The sequence below is a fragment of the Oncorhynchus keta genome, chromosome 8 (genome assembly GCF_023373465.1).
Source record: "Oncorhynchus keta strain PuntledgeMale-10-30-2019 chromosome 8, Oket_V2, whole genome shotgun sequence".
Taxonomy (NCBI): Eukaryota; Metazoa; Chordata; class Actinopteri; order Salmoniformes; family Salmonidae; genus Oncorhynchus; species Oncorhynchus keta.
Window position 1 is genome coordinate 16,578,795 of NC_068428.1, and position 20,666 is coordinate 16,599,460.

Genomic DNA, 20,666 nt, shown 5'->3' on the forward strand with positions numbered 1-20,666 from the left:
TAACACAGACGTCACACTGGTGATTGCCTAGGTATTCGTTTATCATATTTGCAGAGAACGGGGGGCTGATTCAGACGATCAATGATTAACTAAAAAAACATAATCTCTCCTTGGTCTGCTGTAGCCTAGGTTTGCACTCAGCCAGCCCAGCCTGCCAGGGCGTCATGGCATAAAAATATATGTTTTCTATAACTAGTAGGCCTCATTGAAAATGATAGAACGTACAGCAGTGTATTTGTCTACACATAATTATGATTTCCCATAGGCATATGCGAAATACCTAAATGCAACAGGTTCGGAGCAACAAGCAGGCCGCCCTAAACACATAAATTAGGTTTAGTTGTCCAAGGCAGGGTGATTATGGCAATTGCTACGCAGAAATGTCCCCCTCTAGTGTAGACAAGCCATTCGTTTTTCCTTTTGCGCTTAAATTATATCTGAACACAATAAATATGTTTCTAATCTGAAATGTCATGAAATACCATAGAATTGTATCTACTATTTTCAGGGCAAAATCTCACCTCATTTCTCTAAGGGGAGAAACTTCTAAATTGCCCGATGCAGCAGGTGGCAGGAAGTTATATTTTTCTCCATCCTTTTTACGGTCACGGCTGTTGGCTGCTGCTCCGAAGTTGGATGTGTCTTCATTGAAACGAAGGTACAGTCATTTCTAACAACAAAAACGTGGCAGCCAACGTGTTATTTGTCACTGAATTATCTTGTTTATTTTAGCTACCTGTCACTTTCCATGTGTAGTAGTTGTGTAATTTAGCTAGCTTGCTAATTTCCATGCGGAGAATGGCTAACGTTTGCTCGCTAGCTAGCTAGTGAATGAAATAGGAAGGTGTCTCAAGCACAGACAGAAATGCTTTACAGTAACTATAGTCTAAGCTTTTTAATAGTAGCTATATCTAAAGTAATGTTTGACTTTGGGAATTACATTCGATGTGTTAGTTGGTTAGTTCTACTGCTCATCATGACACGCATATGAGGTCGATGTGTAGCACCAGCTAACGTTTACACTACATGACCAAAAGTATGTGGACACCTGCTCGTCGAACTTCTCATAACAAAATCATTGGCATTGATATGGAGTTTGTCCCCCGTTTGCTGCTATAACAGCCTCCACTCTTGTGGGGCGGCAGGGTAGCCTAGTGGTTAGAGCGTTGGAAGTTCAAACCCCCGAGCTGACAAGGTACAAATCTGTCGTTCTGCCCCTGAACAGGCAGTTAACCCACTGTTCCTAGGCAGTCTTTGAAAATAAGAATTCAATCTTAACTGACTTGCCTAGTTAAATAAAGGTAAAATAACTGATGTTGGACACAGTAGACTATTTTCATTTTTTCCCTATTATAGTACATTGGATGCCTGTCATTCATATTCCATTCACCCAGTTCAATGTAACATCGATAGGTGTAGGGTACTACATGATGCTCTAATTTTCCCTATACTCATATTGAGGTTCCTATAACCTAGCAGAGCACATGAGCGGAGTTGATTAAAATCCCCTCTCCATGGTGCACACTGCTCTGGTGCCCCATGTCCTTTCCTACAGCTCCGCTAAAAACTGCTCCACACTTAGACAAAAACTCCCGCTCCAAATTCGACCCATTCATTCAAATCACAATTTAACCAACATCCATCTATTTGTTGTGACTACCTGGACCTAACAATTGTTTTACTTATTGAAACCAAACCATATGGATTTGAATGACGAGTATTTTGAATAAACATGAAAATGTGAATGTAAGAAATGAACATAATTTCTAATAGGCTACATGTCATGTTTAACAGCATACACACACTAAATAGGTCAGGCTCCCTGTCTTGCTCCTAAGTAGAAACATTTATTTAGGCTATATTATTTCAACAGGTCAAGACATAAAGCCACAGCATTTAAACGTTTTATTAAATCATTATAGTTTATATATTGCACATATAGGCTGTTTGCGTGTATAGGCTGTGACTTAAAATTGCGCATATAGGCTGTGACTTAGAATGAAATAAAAATGAGACTTAGTGCCTTTTGAATTCATTTTTAGAAAAACGAGTTTGGGCAGTCTGGCTTCAGGCTCATGACAGTGCCTGGAGAACCAGCCAGCAGCAGAGAATGTCCTCTCCACACTTTCAGAGCCTCTGGGAATGCTAAACACCTTTTTTGTCCACTCTAGCCAGGCTGGGCAGAGTTTTTTTGTTGTTGGTAGGCCTAAAGGTTTCTAGGCAAAATTACCTAATCAAAACGGAACGTTCTCACATTCAAAGAACATGCCAGATCTATTGGGCCAACATTTACATTTACATTTAAGTCATTTAGCAGACGCTCTTATCCAGAGCGAACGCTCTTATCCAGAGCGACTTACACATCAATTATGGACAATTGTATAGGTAATAGATTGAAAATGAAGAATGTTTGAGATCTGATTTTTAGTTGATAACTAAGTGTGTCATTGTAGCAAAGTATTTATCTACCCATCTCATTCCTTTCTTTTAGCATGTGCAAGTAAGTACACCATCATACTTTTGGGATCCTTGTCTTTTCACATTCCACAATGATTCTTTAGTTGTGGACACTACATAACGGCACTCCATCTCTTGCTCTTTGGCCTCATCTTTGTAAGTTACCTTGATTTAGCACCTGTGTTCTATCAGTTTCTTAATAAAAATATATAGCGAACTCCATTACAGTAGCAAAAGCAAGGGGCTGTAGCAGCACACAAGTAGACTACAAATGCATGCTGGGGGTGGGCACTCCCTAAGCTCTTGAAGTGAATTCTACTGGAGCGAAATTGGAGTGGGCGAGAAGGCAACATAGGTACGCACAGGTCGAGATAAGACTGAGGTGACACATTCAATACCGCCTTGCACACTGTTGCCTGCATCTAGGTGATCTTGAGTGTAATCATTAGTCCAACCGTTGCAACTATTGTACAAATTCAGATATGTTTATCCCCGTTTCCTTCTGTTTGCTTCCATTTAAGAAACATTTTTTAACAGAATCGGCGGAATGAATACACCCCTGATCACTCGTTAACACAGTTCACTTTCATAGCTGCCACGTTGTATTCCTTCTTATGTCTATGCACTCTCCTCCTCTCACCTTTTCCCTTCGTTTGTGGACCTCAATGCACAACACATCAGCTGTATGTGACCAGGCGGGGAAAAAAACTTTCCAAACCATATCATAACCCCTACACACAGTTGCCCTACATAGTTGTCACCATATTAGCTAAAGTAATGTCATAGTCAACATAGCTAATAGAACTAATGTGTTAGTAAACCCGCTGCAATCATGCAGTAACGTTAGTGTATAGTCAGTAGGCACTTTAACAGTTACACCGGCAGGCCCCGATGACAAAAAAATAGTAATGCCGAAGGCTTACCTTGGAAGAGTTGCACTGTTGTGTTGGATAGTCATAGCCAGCTAGCTAACATAGCATCCCTCTGTTTGAGCAGGCGGTTTGAGCAGGCTAAACTAGCTAGCTGCATTTGCTAGCTACTGGTAAGTAAATTAAACTGAAAGTGAAACTAAATTAAATATCTTGCTTCTCCATTTGAGTAAATACATTTGTTGAAAACTGTTAGACTATTGTCTTTCTCTCTTTGAGACAACTACTCACCACATTGTATGCACTGCAATGCTAGCTTTCTGTAGCTTATGATTTAGTACTAGATTCATTCTCTGATCCTTTGATTGGGTGGACAACATGTCAGTTCATACTGCAAGTGCTCTGATAGGTTGGAGGATGTTCTCCGGAAGTTGTCATATTTATTGTATAAGTATGGAGGGTGAGAACCTTGAGCCTCCTAGGTTTTGTATTGAAGCCAATGTACCCAGAAGAAGATGGAAGCTAGCTGTCCCCTGGCTACACCATGGTGCTACCCCACAGAGTACTGTTGTGGCTACTGTCATGACGTTGGTCTTGGGGCTAGGTTTATGACAGTCATAAATACCTCTTTTCCCCTTTTTCCTCTCTACCCTACTGATGTTACATTTGCAAAACCCATGGTTAACATAGAGATTTTGGGAACATCAGAAGGTGGGGGGAAATTAACTATATTCTGGTAATCTGACCAATTGAACATATGCGGTGGTACTTAATGAATATGATGTCAGTTCGGTTGTCATCTGAGACATTCTCATCAATGATAAGATGACAAACTCTACAGTGGAAAGTCTACACATCACAGTTATCGGATTCACATGGAATTGTTCAATTTTAATGTTTGAATATGAATTGATTTGTGATGGGATGAAATGTGATTTTAGCTTCTAAAATGTGGGTTTTCGTAAGATATGGCTCTGCTCAATCACTGGCCCGCCCCTGTGAAGGGACGTGGGATATAACTTTTCAAACACACCCTCCTCTCCCTTCCTATATAAAGCCTTGACGACAATATAACCTCCTGTTCCGAGGACGTGACGAGGACGGTCTGATGTCAGAATGGTTCAGATAATAACTACAGAAGGAAGCCAACATCAGCGTGAGCTTTGGTTGCGAATGGTATGAACTTTGACCTCTTATTCACTACAGAAGTGATACCTCCTAGCCGTTGAGTTAGCAACAGCCGCTGCAAACGAGGGTTAGGAAGGAACATACAGAGTATCCCGTCTACCACACAACGACGTTACTACAACGTATTCAATTTACCAGCAGAGACATTCATCGAAGGACTCGGTTGGGCAACACGGCCTTCCATCTACCACCAACTTACCGAAGCGCAGCTGAGTAAATATTTATTGCATTTTCCTTTTCCAAATGGGCAGTAATTTAGAATGCATAAGATACTGTATTTACGATAGCACAGCTTCGCCCTTTGTACCTCAGTCTTCCAGCTCTTTCACTCAAACCCAGCCCCTTTTTTTGTGTGTAACCAGCTGTCATATCTGTTCCACCCGCGAGGGACGTTTTCCTTTATGACGTCATTTGGAATCAAGTTATGATTTAAGTATGTGTAATTCTATGTGATTAGTTAAGTATTTAGTAAATAAATAATTAAACCCAATTTTGTATGGCTGATTCAACTTGTTAGTGAGGGTTCGTGCAGATATCTGAAAGTTGTAAATTCTTGGTTGAGACTGAATTAAGATGCCGATTAATATTGATTGCTATTGATGTAAAATATTACTAGGTCTTTGAGAGTTTATTTGGAAGATAAGAGCTCTATAAATATTATTTTGTGGTGCCCGACTCTAGTTAATTACATTTACATGATTAGCTCAATCAGGTAATATTAATTATGGAGAAATTATTTTATAGCATTTATAGCATGTTATATCACTTAATCCGGCATAGCCAAAGACACGACAGTACTGTAGACTTTAATTTAAAATTATTTGGTATAGCTTTACCTAAAAAGGATAACTTTTCAAATGTTTTACAGTTATGAAATTCACTGAGGATGGTCCTGCTCCTCTGAGTTGCCTCCACTGGTTGGAACATTGCTGCAGAGACTTGCTTCGATTCAGCCACGAGCATTAGTGAGGTTGGGAACTGATGTTGGGCGATTAAGCCTGGCTCGCAGTCGGCGTTCCAATTCATCCCAAAGATGTTTGATGGAGTTGAGATCAGGGCTCTGTGCAGGCCAGAACAAGTTCATCCACACCGATCTCGACAATCCATTTCTGCATGAATCTCACTTTGTGCACGGGGGCATTGTCATGCGAAAACAGTAAAGGGCTTTGCCCAGACTGTTGCCACAAAATTGGAAGCACAGAATTGTCTAGAATGTCATTGTATGCTGTAGCATTAAGATTTCCCTTCACTGGAACTAAGGGTCTAACCCGAACCATGAAAAACAGCCCCAGACCATTATTCCTCCTCCACCAAACTTTAAAGTTGGCACTATGCATTGGGGCAGGTAGTGTCTCCTGGCATCCGCCAAAACCAGATTTGTCTGTCGGACTGCCAGATTAAGTGTGATTCATCACTCCAAAAGAACGCATTTCCACTGCTTCAGTCCAATGGCGACGAGCTTTACACCACTCCAACTGACACTTGGCATTGCTTATGGTGATCTTAGGCTTGTGTGCGGCTGCTCGGCCATGGAAACTCATTTAATGAAGCTCCCGACGAACAGTGCTGACGTCGTTTCCAGAAGCAGTTTCGAACTCGATAGTGAGTGTTGCAACCGAGGACAGACAATTTTTACATGCAACGCACTCGGGAGGTCCCATTCAGTGAGCTTCAGTACTAGATTCACTTCGCGGCTGAGCCATTTTTGCTATTAGACATTTCCAATAACAGCACTTACAGTTGACCGGGCAAGCTCTCGCAGGGCAGAAATTTGACAAACTGACTAATTGGAAATGTGGCATCCTATGATGGTGCCACGTTGAAAGTCTCTGAGCTCTTCAGTAAGACATTCTACTTCCAGTGCGTGTTTATGGAGATTGAATGGCTGTGTTCTTGATTGTTTACACCTGTCAGCAATGGGTGTGGCTGAAATAGCCGAATCCACTCATTTGAAGAGGTGTCCATATACTTTTGTATACAGTGCACTCAAAGTATTTTCCACATTTTGTTACGTTACAGCCGTATTCTAAAATGGATTAAATAAAAACAATTCCTCAATCTACACACAATACCCCATAATGACAAAGCAAAATATATATAGTACGGTACCAGTCAAGTTTGGACACACCTACTCATTCAAGGGTTTTTAATTTTTACTATTTTCTACATTGTAAAATAATAGTGAAGACATCAAAACTATGAAATAACACATGGAATCATGTATTAACCTATTTTATTTTAGATCATTCAAAGTAGCATACAATTTTGCACACAATGTATATCCTCTCAACCACCTTAACCTGGAATGCTGTTCCAACAATCTTGAAGGAGTTCCCACATGCTGAGCACCCTTTGGATGCTTTTCCTTCACTCAGCGGTCCAACTCTTCCCAATCCATCTCAATTGGGTTGAGATTAGGTTATTGTGGAGGCCAGATCATCTGATGCAGCACTCCATCACTCTCCTCCTTGGTCAAATCGCCCTAACACAGCCTGGAGGTGTGTTGGGTCATTGTCCTGTTGAAAAACAAATGATAGTCCCACTAAGCGCAAACCAGATGGGATGGTGTATCGCTGCAGAATGCTGTGGTAGCCACGCTGGTTAAGGATGCCTTGAATTCTAAATAAATCCGTGTCACCAGCAAAGCACCGTCACACCTCCTCCTCCATGCTTCACGTTGGGAACCACATATGCAGAGATCATCCATTCACCTACTCTGCATCTCATAAAGACACGCCGGTTGGAACCAAAAATCTCATATTTGGAATCATCAGACCAAAGGACAGATTTCTACCAGTCTATTGTCCATTGCTCGTGTTTCTTGGCCCAAGCAAGTCTCTTCTTATTGGTGTCTTTTTAGATGTGGTTTCTTTTCAGCAATTTGACCATGATGGCCTGATTTCATGCAGTCTCCTCTGAACAGTTGACGTTAAGATGTGTCTGTTACTTGAACTCTGTGTAGCATTTATTTGGGCTGCAATCTGAGGTGCAGTTAACTCTAATGATCTTATCCTTTGCAGCAGAGGTAACTCTGGGTCTTCTTTTCCTGTGGTGGTCCTCATGAGAGCCAGTTTCATCATAGCGCTTGATGGTTTTTGCGACTACACTTGAAGAAACTTTCAAAATTCTTGAAATGTTCCGGATTGACTGACCTTCATGTCTTAAAGTAATGATGGACTGTTTCTCTTTGCTTATTTGAGCTGTTCTTGCCATAATTTGGACTTGTTCTTTTACCAAATAGGGCTATCTTCTGTATACAACCCCTACCATGTCACAACACAACTGATTGGCTCAAACGCATTAAGAAGGAAAGAAATTCCACAAATGAACCTTTACCAAAGTGCCGTAGGTGTCCTGGGGGACAGGACACCCCAGGTGATGTTGTGCAGACAGCACCACCCTCTGGAGAACCCTGCGGTTGTGGGCGGTGCAGTTGCCGTAGCAGGCGGTGATACAGCCCGACCCATGAAGGCTCTCAATTATGCGTCTGTAAAAGTTTGAGGGTTTTAGGTGACAAGCCAAATGTTGTTGCGTCGTCTTTACCCCATTGTCTGTGTGGGTGGACCATTTCAGTTTGTCAGTGATGTGTACCCTGAGGAACTGAACTTTACACCTTCTCCACTGTTGTCCCGTTTGTAGATAGGGGGGGGTGGTCCCTCAGCTGTTTCCTGAAGGCCACGATCATCTCCTTTGTTTTGTTGACGTTGATGTCATTTTCCTGATGCCACACTCCAAGAGCCCTCACCTCCTCCCTGTTATTCTGTCTCGTTATTGTGGGTAATCAAGCCTACTACTGTCGTTGGCAAACTTGGTGATTGAGTTGGAGGTGTGCATGGCCATGCAGTCATGGGTGAACAGGGAGTACAGGAGGGGCTTGAGCACGCACCATTGTGGGGCCCCAGTGTTGAGGATCAGCGATGTTGTTTCCTACCTTCACCACCTGGGGGCGGCCTGAAAGGAAGGCCAGAACCCAATTGCAAAGGGTGGGGTTGAGACCCAGAGAGATCCTTGATGAAAACCTACTCCAGAGCGCTCGGCCTCGGACTGACGAAGGTTCACCTTCCAACAGGACAACGACCCTAAGTGCACAGCCAAGACAATGCAGGAGTGGCTTCGGGACAAGTCTCCGAATGTCCTCGAGAGGCCCAGCCAGAGCCCGGACTTGAAACCGATCGACCGTCTCTGGAGAATGGGAGAAACTCCCCAAATACATGTGTGCCAAGCATGTAGCGTCATACCCGAGAAGACTCGAGGCTAATCGCTGCCAAAGGTGCTTCAACAAAGTACTGAGTAAAGGGTCTGAATACTTGTGATATTTCATTTTTTAAATTTGCAAGCTTTTCTGAAAACCTGTTTTTGCATGGTCATTATGGGGTATTGTGTGTGTGTGTGTGTGTGTGTGTGTGTGTGTGTGGCTTGATGAGGGGAAAACATAATTTTATCAATTTTAGAATAAGGCTGTAACATAACACGTGGGAAAAAATCGAGGGGTCTGAATACTCTCCGAATGCACTGTGTATCTAACTAGCTAGGTAATGGCAGCTATCGAAGTGGCTAAATCATTTGCTGTAAATGCATGCATCTTCGGGTCTGACTTGTTCATTCTAAGCACAATGCACCCCCTTAGTAGCTACACACATTTTGTAGACTTATTAGCTACATCATCCTAGACTAATTAACCAAACAGAAGTGTTATGCATTTTCTAAATAAAGTTTTTCCTCCTAGTCACTCGGGATAAGGCTCCGCTTCATGATGAACCCCCTCTGTGATCAAGTGAATTTTAGCTAGCTGAAGAATTTAAGGTAAGATTACTATTTTTAATGAGAACCTGGTTAACTAAATGGTAGCATAATTTCAGGGTATATCTATGTTTGATGAGTTGAAGTGCATGCCTAGTTGTATTAGTAGAAATTCTGGAATGGCATATTCAATATGCTATTTTCCCTCAAAGAAGGCTGACAGCCACATTTTAGCCTCTTCCTTGATTTGATATTATGTATAATAATTTAATGTTTTTGTTTGTTTTCTTTTAGGAAGGTTCCGCTCTGTCGCAATGTTGTTGAGAATGACTTCAGAAAATAGAAAGTATGTAGAAAGTGATTGAACAATACCCATATTAGCCTACATTATGATGTAGATGCAAATGCTGAGATATAGTTAATGATGCCAACCACCGTGGTATGACTTAATATAACCAAGCACTGAATTTATATCATTAGGGCAAGAGTGCGCGCACACACACACGCATGGGTTTTAGGTCACAAGCTTGTTGAAGTATAAAGAGGGTTGTGAAAGTGCATTCGTCTTTTCAATTCAAGCATATGCAGTCTTGACTCTGACCCTCTCAATACAGATGGGCTACATGTCCTGAACTTGCGATTTTGAAGCATTTGTGTAAAGATTGTCTTCCACAACTTATTGTGGTGATTGGTGACACCTCTGTGACATGAAAAAGATTCAAAGAGTTGTAAATAGACACAATGTCGAGTAAATGGTGTAGGGATGCAGTCTGAGTGTTTAAGGATTAGCGAGTTGGATTATAACGCTATCCAATAAAGTGTATTTGTAAGCACAACCCTAATTTCTTATGACTGGAGTAAATGTAATAATCATGGTTTAGAATGTAATAATTGTTCAAAGTGTCTCATTAAACGGCCCTGCACACACATTGTCATCATAGTAGAGTATTCATCAAAGCCATGGTATACATTAGTAAATCCATTGTAATATTTTACCTCATGTTAACTCATTTCATTATGAATAGCTAAAACATCAACAACAAAAAAGTAAGATGTCCACAGAATTGTTATGATTTATTATAGTTAACTCCTCAGGGATCCCCTTTCATCTCACCACCAGTTTTACTTACAACCATAATTCACATATTTACAGCTGAACTATAATACTCAATGTATGTGCTGTTGGTTATGTTTTGATATAGATGTAGGTCTTACATAAAATACTAGAATCAAGACCAGTTACAAAAAAAAAATCACAATTAGGCCTAAGCATCAATAAATATTCCAAACATTTAAGTAATAAAGGCTATTTTTGTTCCAGACCTCGGGATGATTCAAGTCTTCCTGCACCATGTGCTCTGTGGCCTGTGGACCTACAGTTAACGCATGTGAGCTGCAACCCAGGGGATACACTGGTGCACTTCCAGGGCCAATATCTCACAATATGTGAACTGGACTATAACATACTGCAAGTGGAAATACAGAATGCACGGAAAAAACAGATGGCGGTGGAAGTGGGGGAGTTCTGTTTGGTAGAGGATGTCCTATCTACCCGGTGGTACAGAGGAAGGGTTCAGAACAAACAGAAAGAATTGTTTGACGTGTTCCTCATAGACCATGGGAATGTTCTGAGTGTTGATGTCAGCCATTTGGCCACAGCTTTGGATGAGCTCTTCATGCTTCCTCCCAAAATCATCTGTGGTTTCTTTGCAAATGTGTTACCATTGAGAGAAAATTGGGATTCTTTTTCAGAGACGTATTTTGCTTCCTTGATTGGAAGTCATGTCAAAGGATACATCCAAGCCTTTCTTCCTCACAAAGTCCTCATACTAGAAGCCCCAGATATCAACAAGGATCTCTTTAGACTGAGCTTAGGGAAACACATGGACACAGACACATTCCTTCTCTTGGTGGAATTGTTGACAGAGGTACCACTCAAGCAGAGCATTGAACCTGTCCCAGATCTACTGATTGAAAAGCAAAGTGGACAAGAATTCTCATTCAAATCATCCAGCTTGAAGGGTTTTGAGGATATTCTGTCATTTTCAGGCCCTAAGTTGACCACTGGCAAAAAAGTGAGGGTTAGGGTAACCGCTGCAGTGAACCCTGTTACATTCTACTGTCAAATGACAAGTGTGGCAAAAGATCTGAAACGGATGTCAGACAAATTGGCGTTGTCCTGTGAGTCCAAGAGCAAAGACCCCAGTCTACAGCCAGCAGAAAATATGGGCTTGCTTTGCTCAGTCAAAGGAAAAGATGAGAAGTGGCATAGAGGCTTTGTGCAGTTTCTCCCTGTAAACTCTAAAGTAAGAGTATTGTTTGTTGATTACGGATTCTGTGAGTCTGTGAAAATTGAGAATGTCCTCCAGCTTCCACTAGATTTTCTCTCAACACCAATCATGGCATTCCCGTGCGCTCTTTCCTGCCTGAATGGACAAGATAAGGCAGTGAAGATCCAGCAGCTGACTTGCTTCAAGAAAGGATTGCTGGGTGGAGTATTAGATGTTGAAATCAATGGCTTTGACAAAGAGCAGAATCTCTATTCGGTCACAGTGCTCAGTGCTGAAGACTATGCAGCTGTTGAGGCAGGGCCAATTCAAGATGTCCCTGGACAAAGGGAGTGTGACTTTGTTCTTGAAAGTGAGCCTGCTTTCCCTCTAAATGGCTACCTGTATTATGAGACCGCAATAATCCAAGCAATGGATAATTCAGTCATTGTTGAGGAAATGCAAGAGGACTCTGTGTTTGAAGGATACGTGGAGCATGTCCTGAATCCAGGTGCGTTCTGGTTGAGAACACAGAAACGCAACAAAGACTTTGAAGAGATGATGGAGAACATGGCCAAGCACTTCAGCCAAGTCCAATTGGATGAAGAAATTCTGGAGAATCCAGAGCCTGGTGCACTTTGCTGTGCAATGTATGAGCTGGATATGCATTACTACAGAGCAATGGTGACAGACACTCTTGACAATGGAGCTGAAGTATTTTTCATTGATTTTGGAAATACAGAAAAGGTACCACGCATGTGCATCAAGCAGATCCCGGACAAGTTTGCTGTTGAACCAGCATTTGCCCTGAGTTGTTCTCTGGTGAATGTCATGCCTTTCGACGATGTATGGACGATCTCTGCAACCGACTACTTCCGACGAGCAGTCTCCAGCAAAACTCTCCTTGTGCATGTTGTCCACATAAGGAAAGATCTATATGTGGTTGATTTGTATGAGCGTGAAAACAACTCATCACAAAGAGCATCAAAGAGCATCACAGAGCTCTTGACCACAACAAATCATGCAGAATTTTGGAAATACACTCCTTCGGCGCCTGTGATACCTAAGAGCGAGATGGAGAAGAAAATGATGAAACCGAAGACCGGTAAAAAAGGACAAGTTCATACAAATGGATCAAGCACAAGTGGAATTACAAGGAAACCTCCCAAAGAGACATGGGAAATTTCAAAATTGGTTGGCTGTGAAAAGAAACCTGAAAGCCCGAAGTCAAGCACCCTAAAAGACAAGGCACCAGCGGTGAAATTCAAAGCACAGACATTCAAGCCCGGAAGTGAGCTAGTTGTGCGATGCTCTCACGTCAACACACCCTCAGATTTTTGGTGCCAGCTGGAAAGCAAGATCCCCAACTTGGAGGACATGATGGAAGCGATTCAGCGGTATTACCAAGCACACACACTTCCTGTGCAGTTAAATGATTCCTGTTGTGTTACCAAATCTAAAGATGACGGCAGATGGTATAGGGCCTGCATTATAGGAGCACAGAGAGATGAAGTTGAAATTATATTTGTGGACTACGGGATTATATCAAAAGAGAGCATGCACAATCTTCAAGCAATAGTGCCAGAATTCCTTGATCTTGAGGGGCAAGCATTTAGATGTAGCCTTTACAACTTGATTGAACCTGCAAAGGGCAGTGATAGTGATTGGGGCAGAGAGGCATGCGAATTACTGAAGTACTTCGCTCAAGGCCAGTCAGTGAAGTTGACATGCTATATACACGCTCAACTGTATGTGAAAAACAAGGGCCTGTGCAATGTTGTCGACCTCCACAACACTCAACAGAATGCAACAAAGAAGCTTGTGGAAAAAGGTCTTGCAAGAGAAGTGCAAACCCCTATGCAGCTTATGCCATCAGTATGCCCAGACTCTTTTGTCCATTCTTCCTTCAACTTGAGATGTGGAAGTGAAGAGCAAGTCTGTGTCACTCATGTGTGCAGTCCATGGGAGATGTATTGCCAGTTGGACAGAAACACTGAAATGATCGACAACTTGATGGAGAAAGTCGCCACAGAAAGTAAAGAAATACTGCGTGCCAACTCTGGGCCTGATATCGGAAAACTTTGCCTGGCAAAATATTACGGTGATGGAAAATGGTACAGGGGTGTGGCTTGCCCTGTTAAATCTACTACGCTGCTTCTAAATGTGTTTTTTGTGGACTATGGAAACATGCATATTGTTGAAAAAAACAATGCTGTATCTATTCCCAGACATTCAGCAGATTTACTGTTCACTCCCATGCAGGCATTAAGATGCAGTCTCTCTCAAATCCCGAAAGAGGACAACTTTGCAGATGTCAACAAATGGCTAGAGAAATCCATTCTCGACAAGCCACTTCGAGCTGTCGTTGCAGGAAAGAATGAGGATGGGACAGTCTTTTTTGATCTGTTTGATGGAGCCATAAACATCAATGAGAAAGTCAAGGAGCTCATTGCAAGTCAAAAACCAAAGGAGAAGAAAAGCAGTAGACCTGTGACTGGTCATGATGGACACAAAGAACAAACGAAGAACAAAATTGGAAAAACTCAAGCGGGACAGCATCTGAAACCCACATGCAAGGGCAGCCAACATCACCAACATCAAAATAAGAAGTCTTCAAATGCTCAAAAAGCAAACCCACCAAAGCGTCCTGATGCCCAGCAAGATTGGAAAGGGCAAAGTGAAAGAATCGCTCAGTTCAAATCTGAGGAAAGCACAGAAGGAAAAACGGATCAACATGTAGACCGTTCCTCCAAACTCACAGGAACCATTTGCTCCGTCCAATTGCCAAAACTTTCACAACTACCCTCCAATCCCAAAATAAAGTCTGGATTCCGAGGTCTGGGGTTTGTTTCCCATATCAATACCTTCGACAGCTTTTTTATCCAAATGCAAGATGATGAACAATCCATTCTGAAAATGAGAGAAGACCTCAACACTGAGCTGTTTAAAGAAACCATGGGGAACAGCACATTGGACTTCAGAATGAATAACCTTGTTGCTGCTGAATATGAAGAGGATGGTGCACTTTACCGCGCAGTTGTGACAGATAATGCGTATAATGACCATTTCAAGGTGGAGTTTGTTGACTATGGAAATACAGCCACTGTGACTAAGGACAAAATGTACACTCTGACAAATGTGTTTTTGTCACAACATAGACTAAGCATACCCTGTTCATTGCTAAACAGTGGCTCTTATAAAAGTGATGCCTCTTTCACTGATGCAGTAATGGGAAAACCTCTCATGTTTGAAATTGTCAGTCGTTTTGGGACACAGTGGGAGGTTAACGTTGAGATCCAACAGGACAACCCAACACTTGACAATGATGTGACTGAAAATGAACAGGTCCAAGCTTTGTGTGCAAGCCTAGTTGACACAGTTAAAAAGCAAACAAGAGTAACCATCAAGGACAATAGCCAGTCCAATACACATTCTGAGAGGGTTATGTTCACTGCTCAAGGTGAAAAGGTCTTGCAGAATGTGTCCCCAAGGCCCTCATCAACTAGGCACAAACATGACATTTGCAAACACCAGGACTCCAATCAACTCCAATCAACAACGTTTGGACCATCTATGGAGGCTGTGAAGGATATGGCCATTCCATCACAGGATATAAGAGCTGGACAGGCAGAGAGTGGGACATTGTTGTCCATCTTGGAGAATGGAGATCTATATCTAAGACTCCACAGCACCACAGAACAGTTTACTGTACTTGAGAATCTCATAGTTGAACATTTGTCTAAGTGCAAAGTCATGTCTGAGAAGAATGTCAAAGAAGGACTTCAATGCTTGGCAAAATCAACCAAAGACGACCAGTGGCACAGAGCAGTTGTACGGCATGCATCTATTGACCAAGGAAAATGCGTTGTGTTCCTTGTGGATCATGGCACTGCAGAGGACGTCCCAATTGGCTGCATCAAAGACCTCTGTAATGACCTCAAGCAAACTCCTGTGCAAGCAGTCTTGTGCAAGTGGAATAGCCCTGGCCTCCCTATCAGCGACGCTTATGAGATATTGAAGAAAACTCTGAAACAAATGGTAGGCAAGGATGTAAAACTGATGTTTGTGTCCTACTCTGAAGCTGATAACTTGTGGATGGTCGAAATCATGATAAATGGACTGTTCCTTGTTCAGCAAATGAAGACTGCAACTTCTGAATTTACTGAAGAAAGACCAATCCCCACAAAGACTCAAACTGTAACCCCAAAAGAGAAAAACTCCAACTTGGACAACAGTCCCCAGAGGTTCATCCTTTCCCCAGTGAACATGGATCTGGGATACTCCGGCTTTGCAGCTGCAGTCACCACACCAAGTGAATTCTACATTGTTCTGGAAGATTTGCTTCTCATCATGAACAATGTGTCTACGATTCTTGAGGATCTTCCAAAGGAGCTGTTGCCATTTCATGAAGAACACCTAATTCCAGGGTCATGCTGCCTTGTGAGGTCTGATAGTAAGAACAAATGGTGCCGAGCTGAAATCGTCCATTCCGATAGCACAGTGGTTGTGATCAATTTGGTTGACTATGGCCATTGTGTGGACATGCCGTACAAAGATTGGTCTGAGCTGAGGAGACTTCCTGACCAGTTGACCAGGCTACCAAAAGTCACGTATCCATGCACTTTGAGAGGAGTAAAATCAGTCGAGGGGCAATGGACAGATGAAGCAGTTGTTTTCTTTCAAGAGTGCATCTGTAAGAAAAACCTTCAAATATACTTCAGGCAGTACATTTCTGAAGCACACTGGGAGGTGGACATTGTAGCAGATGGCGTTCACGTGGCTAAAGACCTGGTTGATGCTGGCCATGCAGAATACATTGACATCATGCTTGGACTGAGATTTCAAGAACAATGCCCCATCAGAGCCCCTGAACAGAAACAAGGCATGAGTCGTGCAGATAGAACATCCAAAGTGGAACCGGAAATGACACCACCTAGGACGAACAAATTCCTGAGAAGACTGAATGAAGAACTAGAACTCGATGGACACGCTTCAAGTGAGGCTGCCTTCATTGGGCAAGGATTTGAAAAAGCAAGTGAGAAGACAGCCCGTGCTACTGAGTACCCTGATGGCCAAGGAGCAGAGATGATGACACACTGTAGCACAATGACTGGAACAAGACATTGTAAGTACTTTCACCTGCTAATTATTTTTGTTCTGCATGTTGGGTACATTTTAAATGTAACTTGGTGTAGGCCTAATTACAATTGTATCTTTGAACCCTCTAATGTTTTACTATTAAATGCAAGGGAATACATTAAATATTATAATTAATCCCCCCCGCCTCCATTCTACATTTCACAGGTGCCCTGATGTGACTACTGGTTAGTTGTGACTACCAGTGAGACGCTACTCCATATCAGGTAATCACACTATAAATAAGATGTATTTTATGACTGGTCTTAACCAAAAACATGTATTAAGCTGGTGTATTTGCTTGATTAGTTCTACTAATTTCCAGAGTGGTGCAGCGGTCTAGGCACTGCATCTCAGTGCTAGAGGTGTCATAAAGACCCTGGTTCATTTCCAGGCTGTATCACGACCGGCCGTGATTGGGAGTCCCATAGGTCGGCGCACAATTGGCAAAGCGTTGTCCGGGTTAGGGTTTTACGGGGGTAGGTTCAATTTAAAAAAACATATTTGACTGTTTAGGTCCATACCAACATTGACATTCCATAGTACTATTTTTATCTCAAAGGTTGTGTGACAAGCGCGTGAAGAGGAGCAAAGGACTACAACACTATTCCAGACATTTTTGTTCAGAAAGACTAAATGCACGACAAGCCATCATGCTTCTGATGATTGGAATTTTCTCTTGGGTCAAGATTAATGCAGCAGTTATAATCCTCTATATTCTATTTTTCTACACATGGTTGTATTTATATCAGTGATTCACATTTTTAAGGATGGCTTAATTTATCTAAATTAAGATTTCAGTATGACATCTCCTTTTTGCAGTATATCTGAAAGAAAATCAAATGTGTTGCAACAGATTTGCTTTTGGACTGGTACAGTTTAGGCCTAGATTCAACCAGATTAAATGTTAAACAGTGATGGATGATACCTTGCACAGTTGATGTTTTGGTGGTGTCATTGAAATGGAGCTGTCAAATCGGTGAGCTGCTGCTCTTGTAATCTTTGTCATGAAGCTACACCCGTACCACTCGCTTTAAAGTTCAACATGAGAAAGTGTAGACTATATAGAAATAATCACTCAAATTTCAAAATCATTCAACAAAATGAGGATTTCTATCAGCCTCATTGAGGTGTAGATTACACCTCACATCCCAGTGTTTGAAGTTGTGAACAAGGCTGCATGGGATTTCTCATAATGACTGTAGCCAATGGCAATGTCCGCTTTAGGTATAATGGCGGGAGCTGCTTGTGGATTTGACAGCTCTAGTGCAGTTCCACCTCCGACACTTCTGATAGAATCTAGCCCGTAGTCTTGATATTTGTGGATAATAAATAACTGAAGTGGAATGCCTTTTGAATTATATTTTGCCTTTTGCTTTTATGGAACAATATGGTTTGGATATTTGCATAGTTGTTGACAATGTTTTTAAAGGTTGAGTTGCATACCTTTTTCAAGCATTTTCCAGCAGTTATACATTATAAAATGTAGGCAACAATCTTCTAAAATGTTATGACTACTGACTAGTCAAGTTTGATTTGATAGGCCTACTTTTTTTTCTTTGCTTTTGATGCCACATCTGTCTTTACAGTATGGTTTGTACTGTAATCAATGTTATTTCTGTGGCAAATAACATGTATGCCTTTGACAGAAGAACCTTACAAATTTAAATAATTGTTGCAAGTAACATGTTTGTCTTTGAGAACCTTACTCATTTAAATAATTGATAACATTTAATCTTATTTTAGTTATTTGTTAGAGATGACACAGTTGGTTGTGAATAAATTCTAAAGAATCCACACGTATAACAATCGTTCATTAAAGAAATGCTTTGCACATTTAAAAGCCGTCATGTGAATGTTTTCAGGACACTACACTTGAACACGTAAAAATATGCTGTCAGAAGTGGGATTCGAACCCACGCCTCCAGGGGAGACTGCGACCTGAACGCAGCGCCTTAGACCGCTCGGCCATCCTGACATGTAAGGAAATAATGACTTGAGACCACTAATATTGTGACAACAATATACACACGCTATAGCTTGTTGACATTTGTATGCTGTTTTTCATTTTTATGAGAGGCTAAATTGCTGTCTAAAAATTACGTGCTATCGTAAGATGTTCTCGTGCAGACTTCCTTGTTAGCATTACATTAGCAAACATTGACGTCAGCAATTCGTGTTATCTGGATGTGGCTAATTTCAGCGCAGTTTGCCCTTCTAACTGCGCATTTTGTGGCCAGTTAATTTCAACCATTGATTGATCATTATGTGGGTGCAACGTAGCATCCATCTCGTGCAAGGCATCTATTCTGTTTGCTAGTGCTAGCGCCGTCTACGTTTCGACTGCTACATTGTTTCTCTACTGCTGCTCGCCCTGGAAGGGTGTAATTGCAGCCCGCAATTCGGGGCGTTTTGTAAATGGGCGTTTCTTGATATCAAGTTATACCCATTGATGCTCGCTATTGTAGAGGGAGCTTCTCGGAGTTTGAGTGTTTGTGGAGAACCGAAACAAAATCAATAGCTTTGTATTATGGTTGGCGGACTGCGGTCCAAATGGATGATAGTTCTGATGGTATTGGTGAGTTTGTTGGGCTTCCGAATGGCACAGCTGTCAAAGGCACTGCAGCTCTGTGCTAGAGGCGTCACTATAAACCCTGGTTTGATCATGTGCTGTATCACAACTGGCCGATAGGGCAGCGCACAATAGGCCCAGCGTCGTTTGGCTGGGGTAAGCTGTCATTGGGCAAGGGTAAATAAAGGTAAAACTGTTTAATTTAAACAAAATGTTGATAGTCAAGGACCTGGATGGTCTGTTGTAAAAGGAAAAATAATGGCCCTGCTATAAGCGCTACTGACTTTAGTGGGACGTCTAGTGAAGAGGGCGAAGGTATTGAATAACAAAAGTAATGATGTGTCAGAGCGGAATGGTGTTGGATGCGACCACATGGTCTCATCTACACCATATTCTATTAACCAATGTTGTAAAGAAAGAGAGGTGAAGTAACATTAGACAGTTCAACTGGACAGGGTGGTGGTTGTGCTACATTCATAAGGGAAAGTCTTGTATATCGTAATATACCTGACCCATCTGAATACGAATGTGCGATGATGGAATTCTGCAGTGCAAGTAGTAATAATAGGTTGCAACTTTTTTACAACCCGTGTCAACTATCTGTATCGATGTTTGATGAAATATCAGGAGGGTTGGACTTTCTTCAGCAAAGATGGCTGACAAAAATACTATGACGGAAGCAAATGTAAGGGATTATAACGTCATAACGAATCATGCAAAAAATGTACAGTTGACAGGAATATATTAGTTACTGTAGAGACAAACAAATTATGCATTTTTTAAATCAAATTTAATTTATGAAAATCGCGATTTAGCAAGCTAGCTAACATTAGCCTGATAATGTTAGCTCACTAGCTTTATGCGTGTTGTGACATGTATTAAATTGTAATTCTGGTTATTTAATGTTTTAGGGACTCCTGAAATAACTAGCAAACTAGACTGCCGTCTTGTGAAACAGTGGATGTAAAGAATCTAGCTAGTTAAAGCATTTACTGCACAAATTTGTAAGCTTGTCTTGCTGATATTTGCCATGCAGATAGATAAAATTACCTGTATGCCTATGGATGTGTAGCTAGCTATCTAGCCGATCTGTGTATGGACCCAAACGTTTGGTATACAAATTAGTTCAGAACCTAGCTATGAACCTCAGCTATCATAGCCAGTTGTATCAATTTAAAACAGGCTGAATGAGTAGAATATAATAGCTTTGTGCCAAGGATGCAAGTCGTATATACATGTAGTTATTACCATGCATGAGATCCTCACATTGTAGCCTGTACATTTAACATAATCACTGATCATGTACTCTACCTTGGCAAATAAAGGTGCAGTTCAGGTATGAATGTCTGACATTATTTTTCAGTCATATTCAATACCAGGATAATCAAATTCCAGTATTTGAATGATGCTGTGTCTGCATGTATGTATTACAATTAT

General features: G+C 41.5%; 1 protein-coding gene and 1 non-coding gene across 6 annotated transcripts; one reads left to right on the top strand and one right to left on the bottom strand.

The window, feature by feature from the left end:
• Positions 1 to 539: 539 nt before the first annotated feature.
• tdrd15 (tudor domain containing 15) lies at positions 540 to 20,559 on the top strand. Of its 5 annotated transcripts, XR_008140772.1 has the most exons (7): positions 540 to 658; positions 9,241 to 9,317; positions 9,549 to 9,600; positions 10,576 to 16,646; positions 16,826 to 16,884; positions 16,983 to 17,136; positions 17,220 to 18,500. XR_008140772.1 is itself a non-coding variant. In XM_052523540.1 (6 exons), the coding sequence occupies exons 3-5, from the start codon at positions 9,569 to 9,571 to the stop codon at positions 16,837 to 16,839; spliced, it is 6,117 nt and encodes a 2,038-aa protein (XP_052379500.1). In that variant the 5' UTR covers positions 540 to 658; positions 9,241 to 9,317; positions 9,549 to 9,568; the 3' UTR covers positions 16,840 to 16,884; positions 18,523 to 20,559. The 5 variants fall into 5 exon arrangements, 4 of the variants coding, with proteins under 4 accessions (XP_052379500.1, XP_035630743.1, XP_035630742.1 ...); XM_052523540.1 differs by lacking the exons at positions 16,983 to 17,136; positions 17,220 to 18,500 and adding an exon at positions 18,523 to 20,559; XM_035774850.2 differs by having other exon boundaries at positions 16,967 to 18,500.
• trnal-cag (transfer RNA leucine (anticodon CAG)) lies at positions 18,553 to 18,635 on the bottom strand. Its single transcript has one exon. It is a non-coding gene; the product is annotated as a tRNA-Leu (tRNA).
• Positions 20,560 to 20,666: the final 107 nt, after the last annotated feature.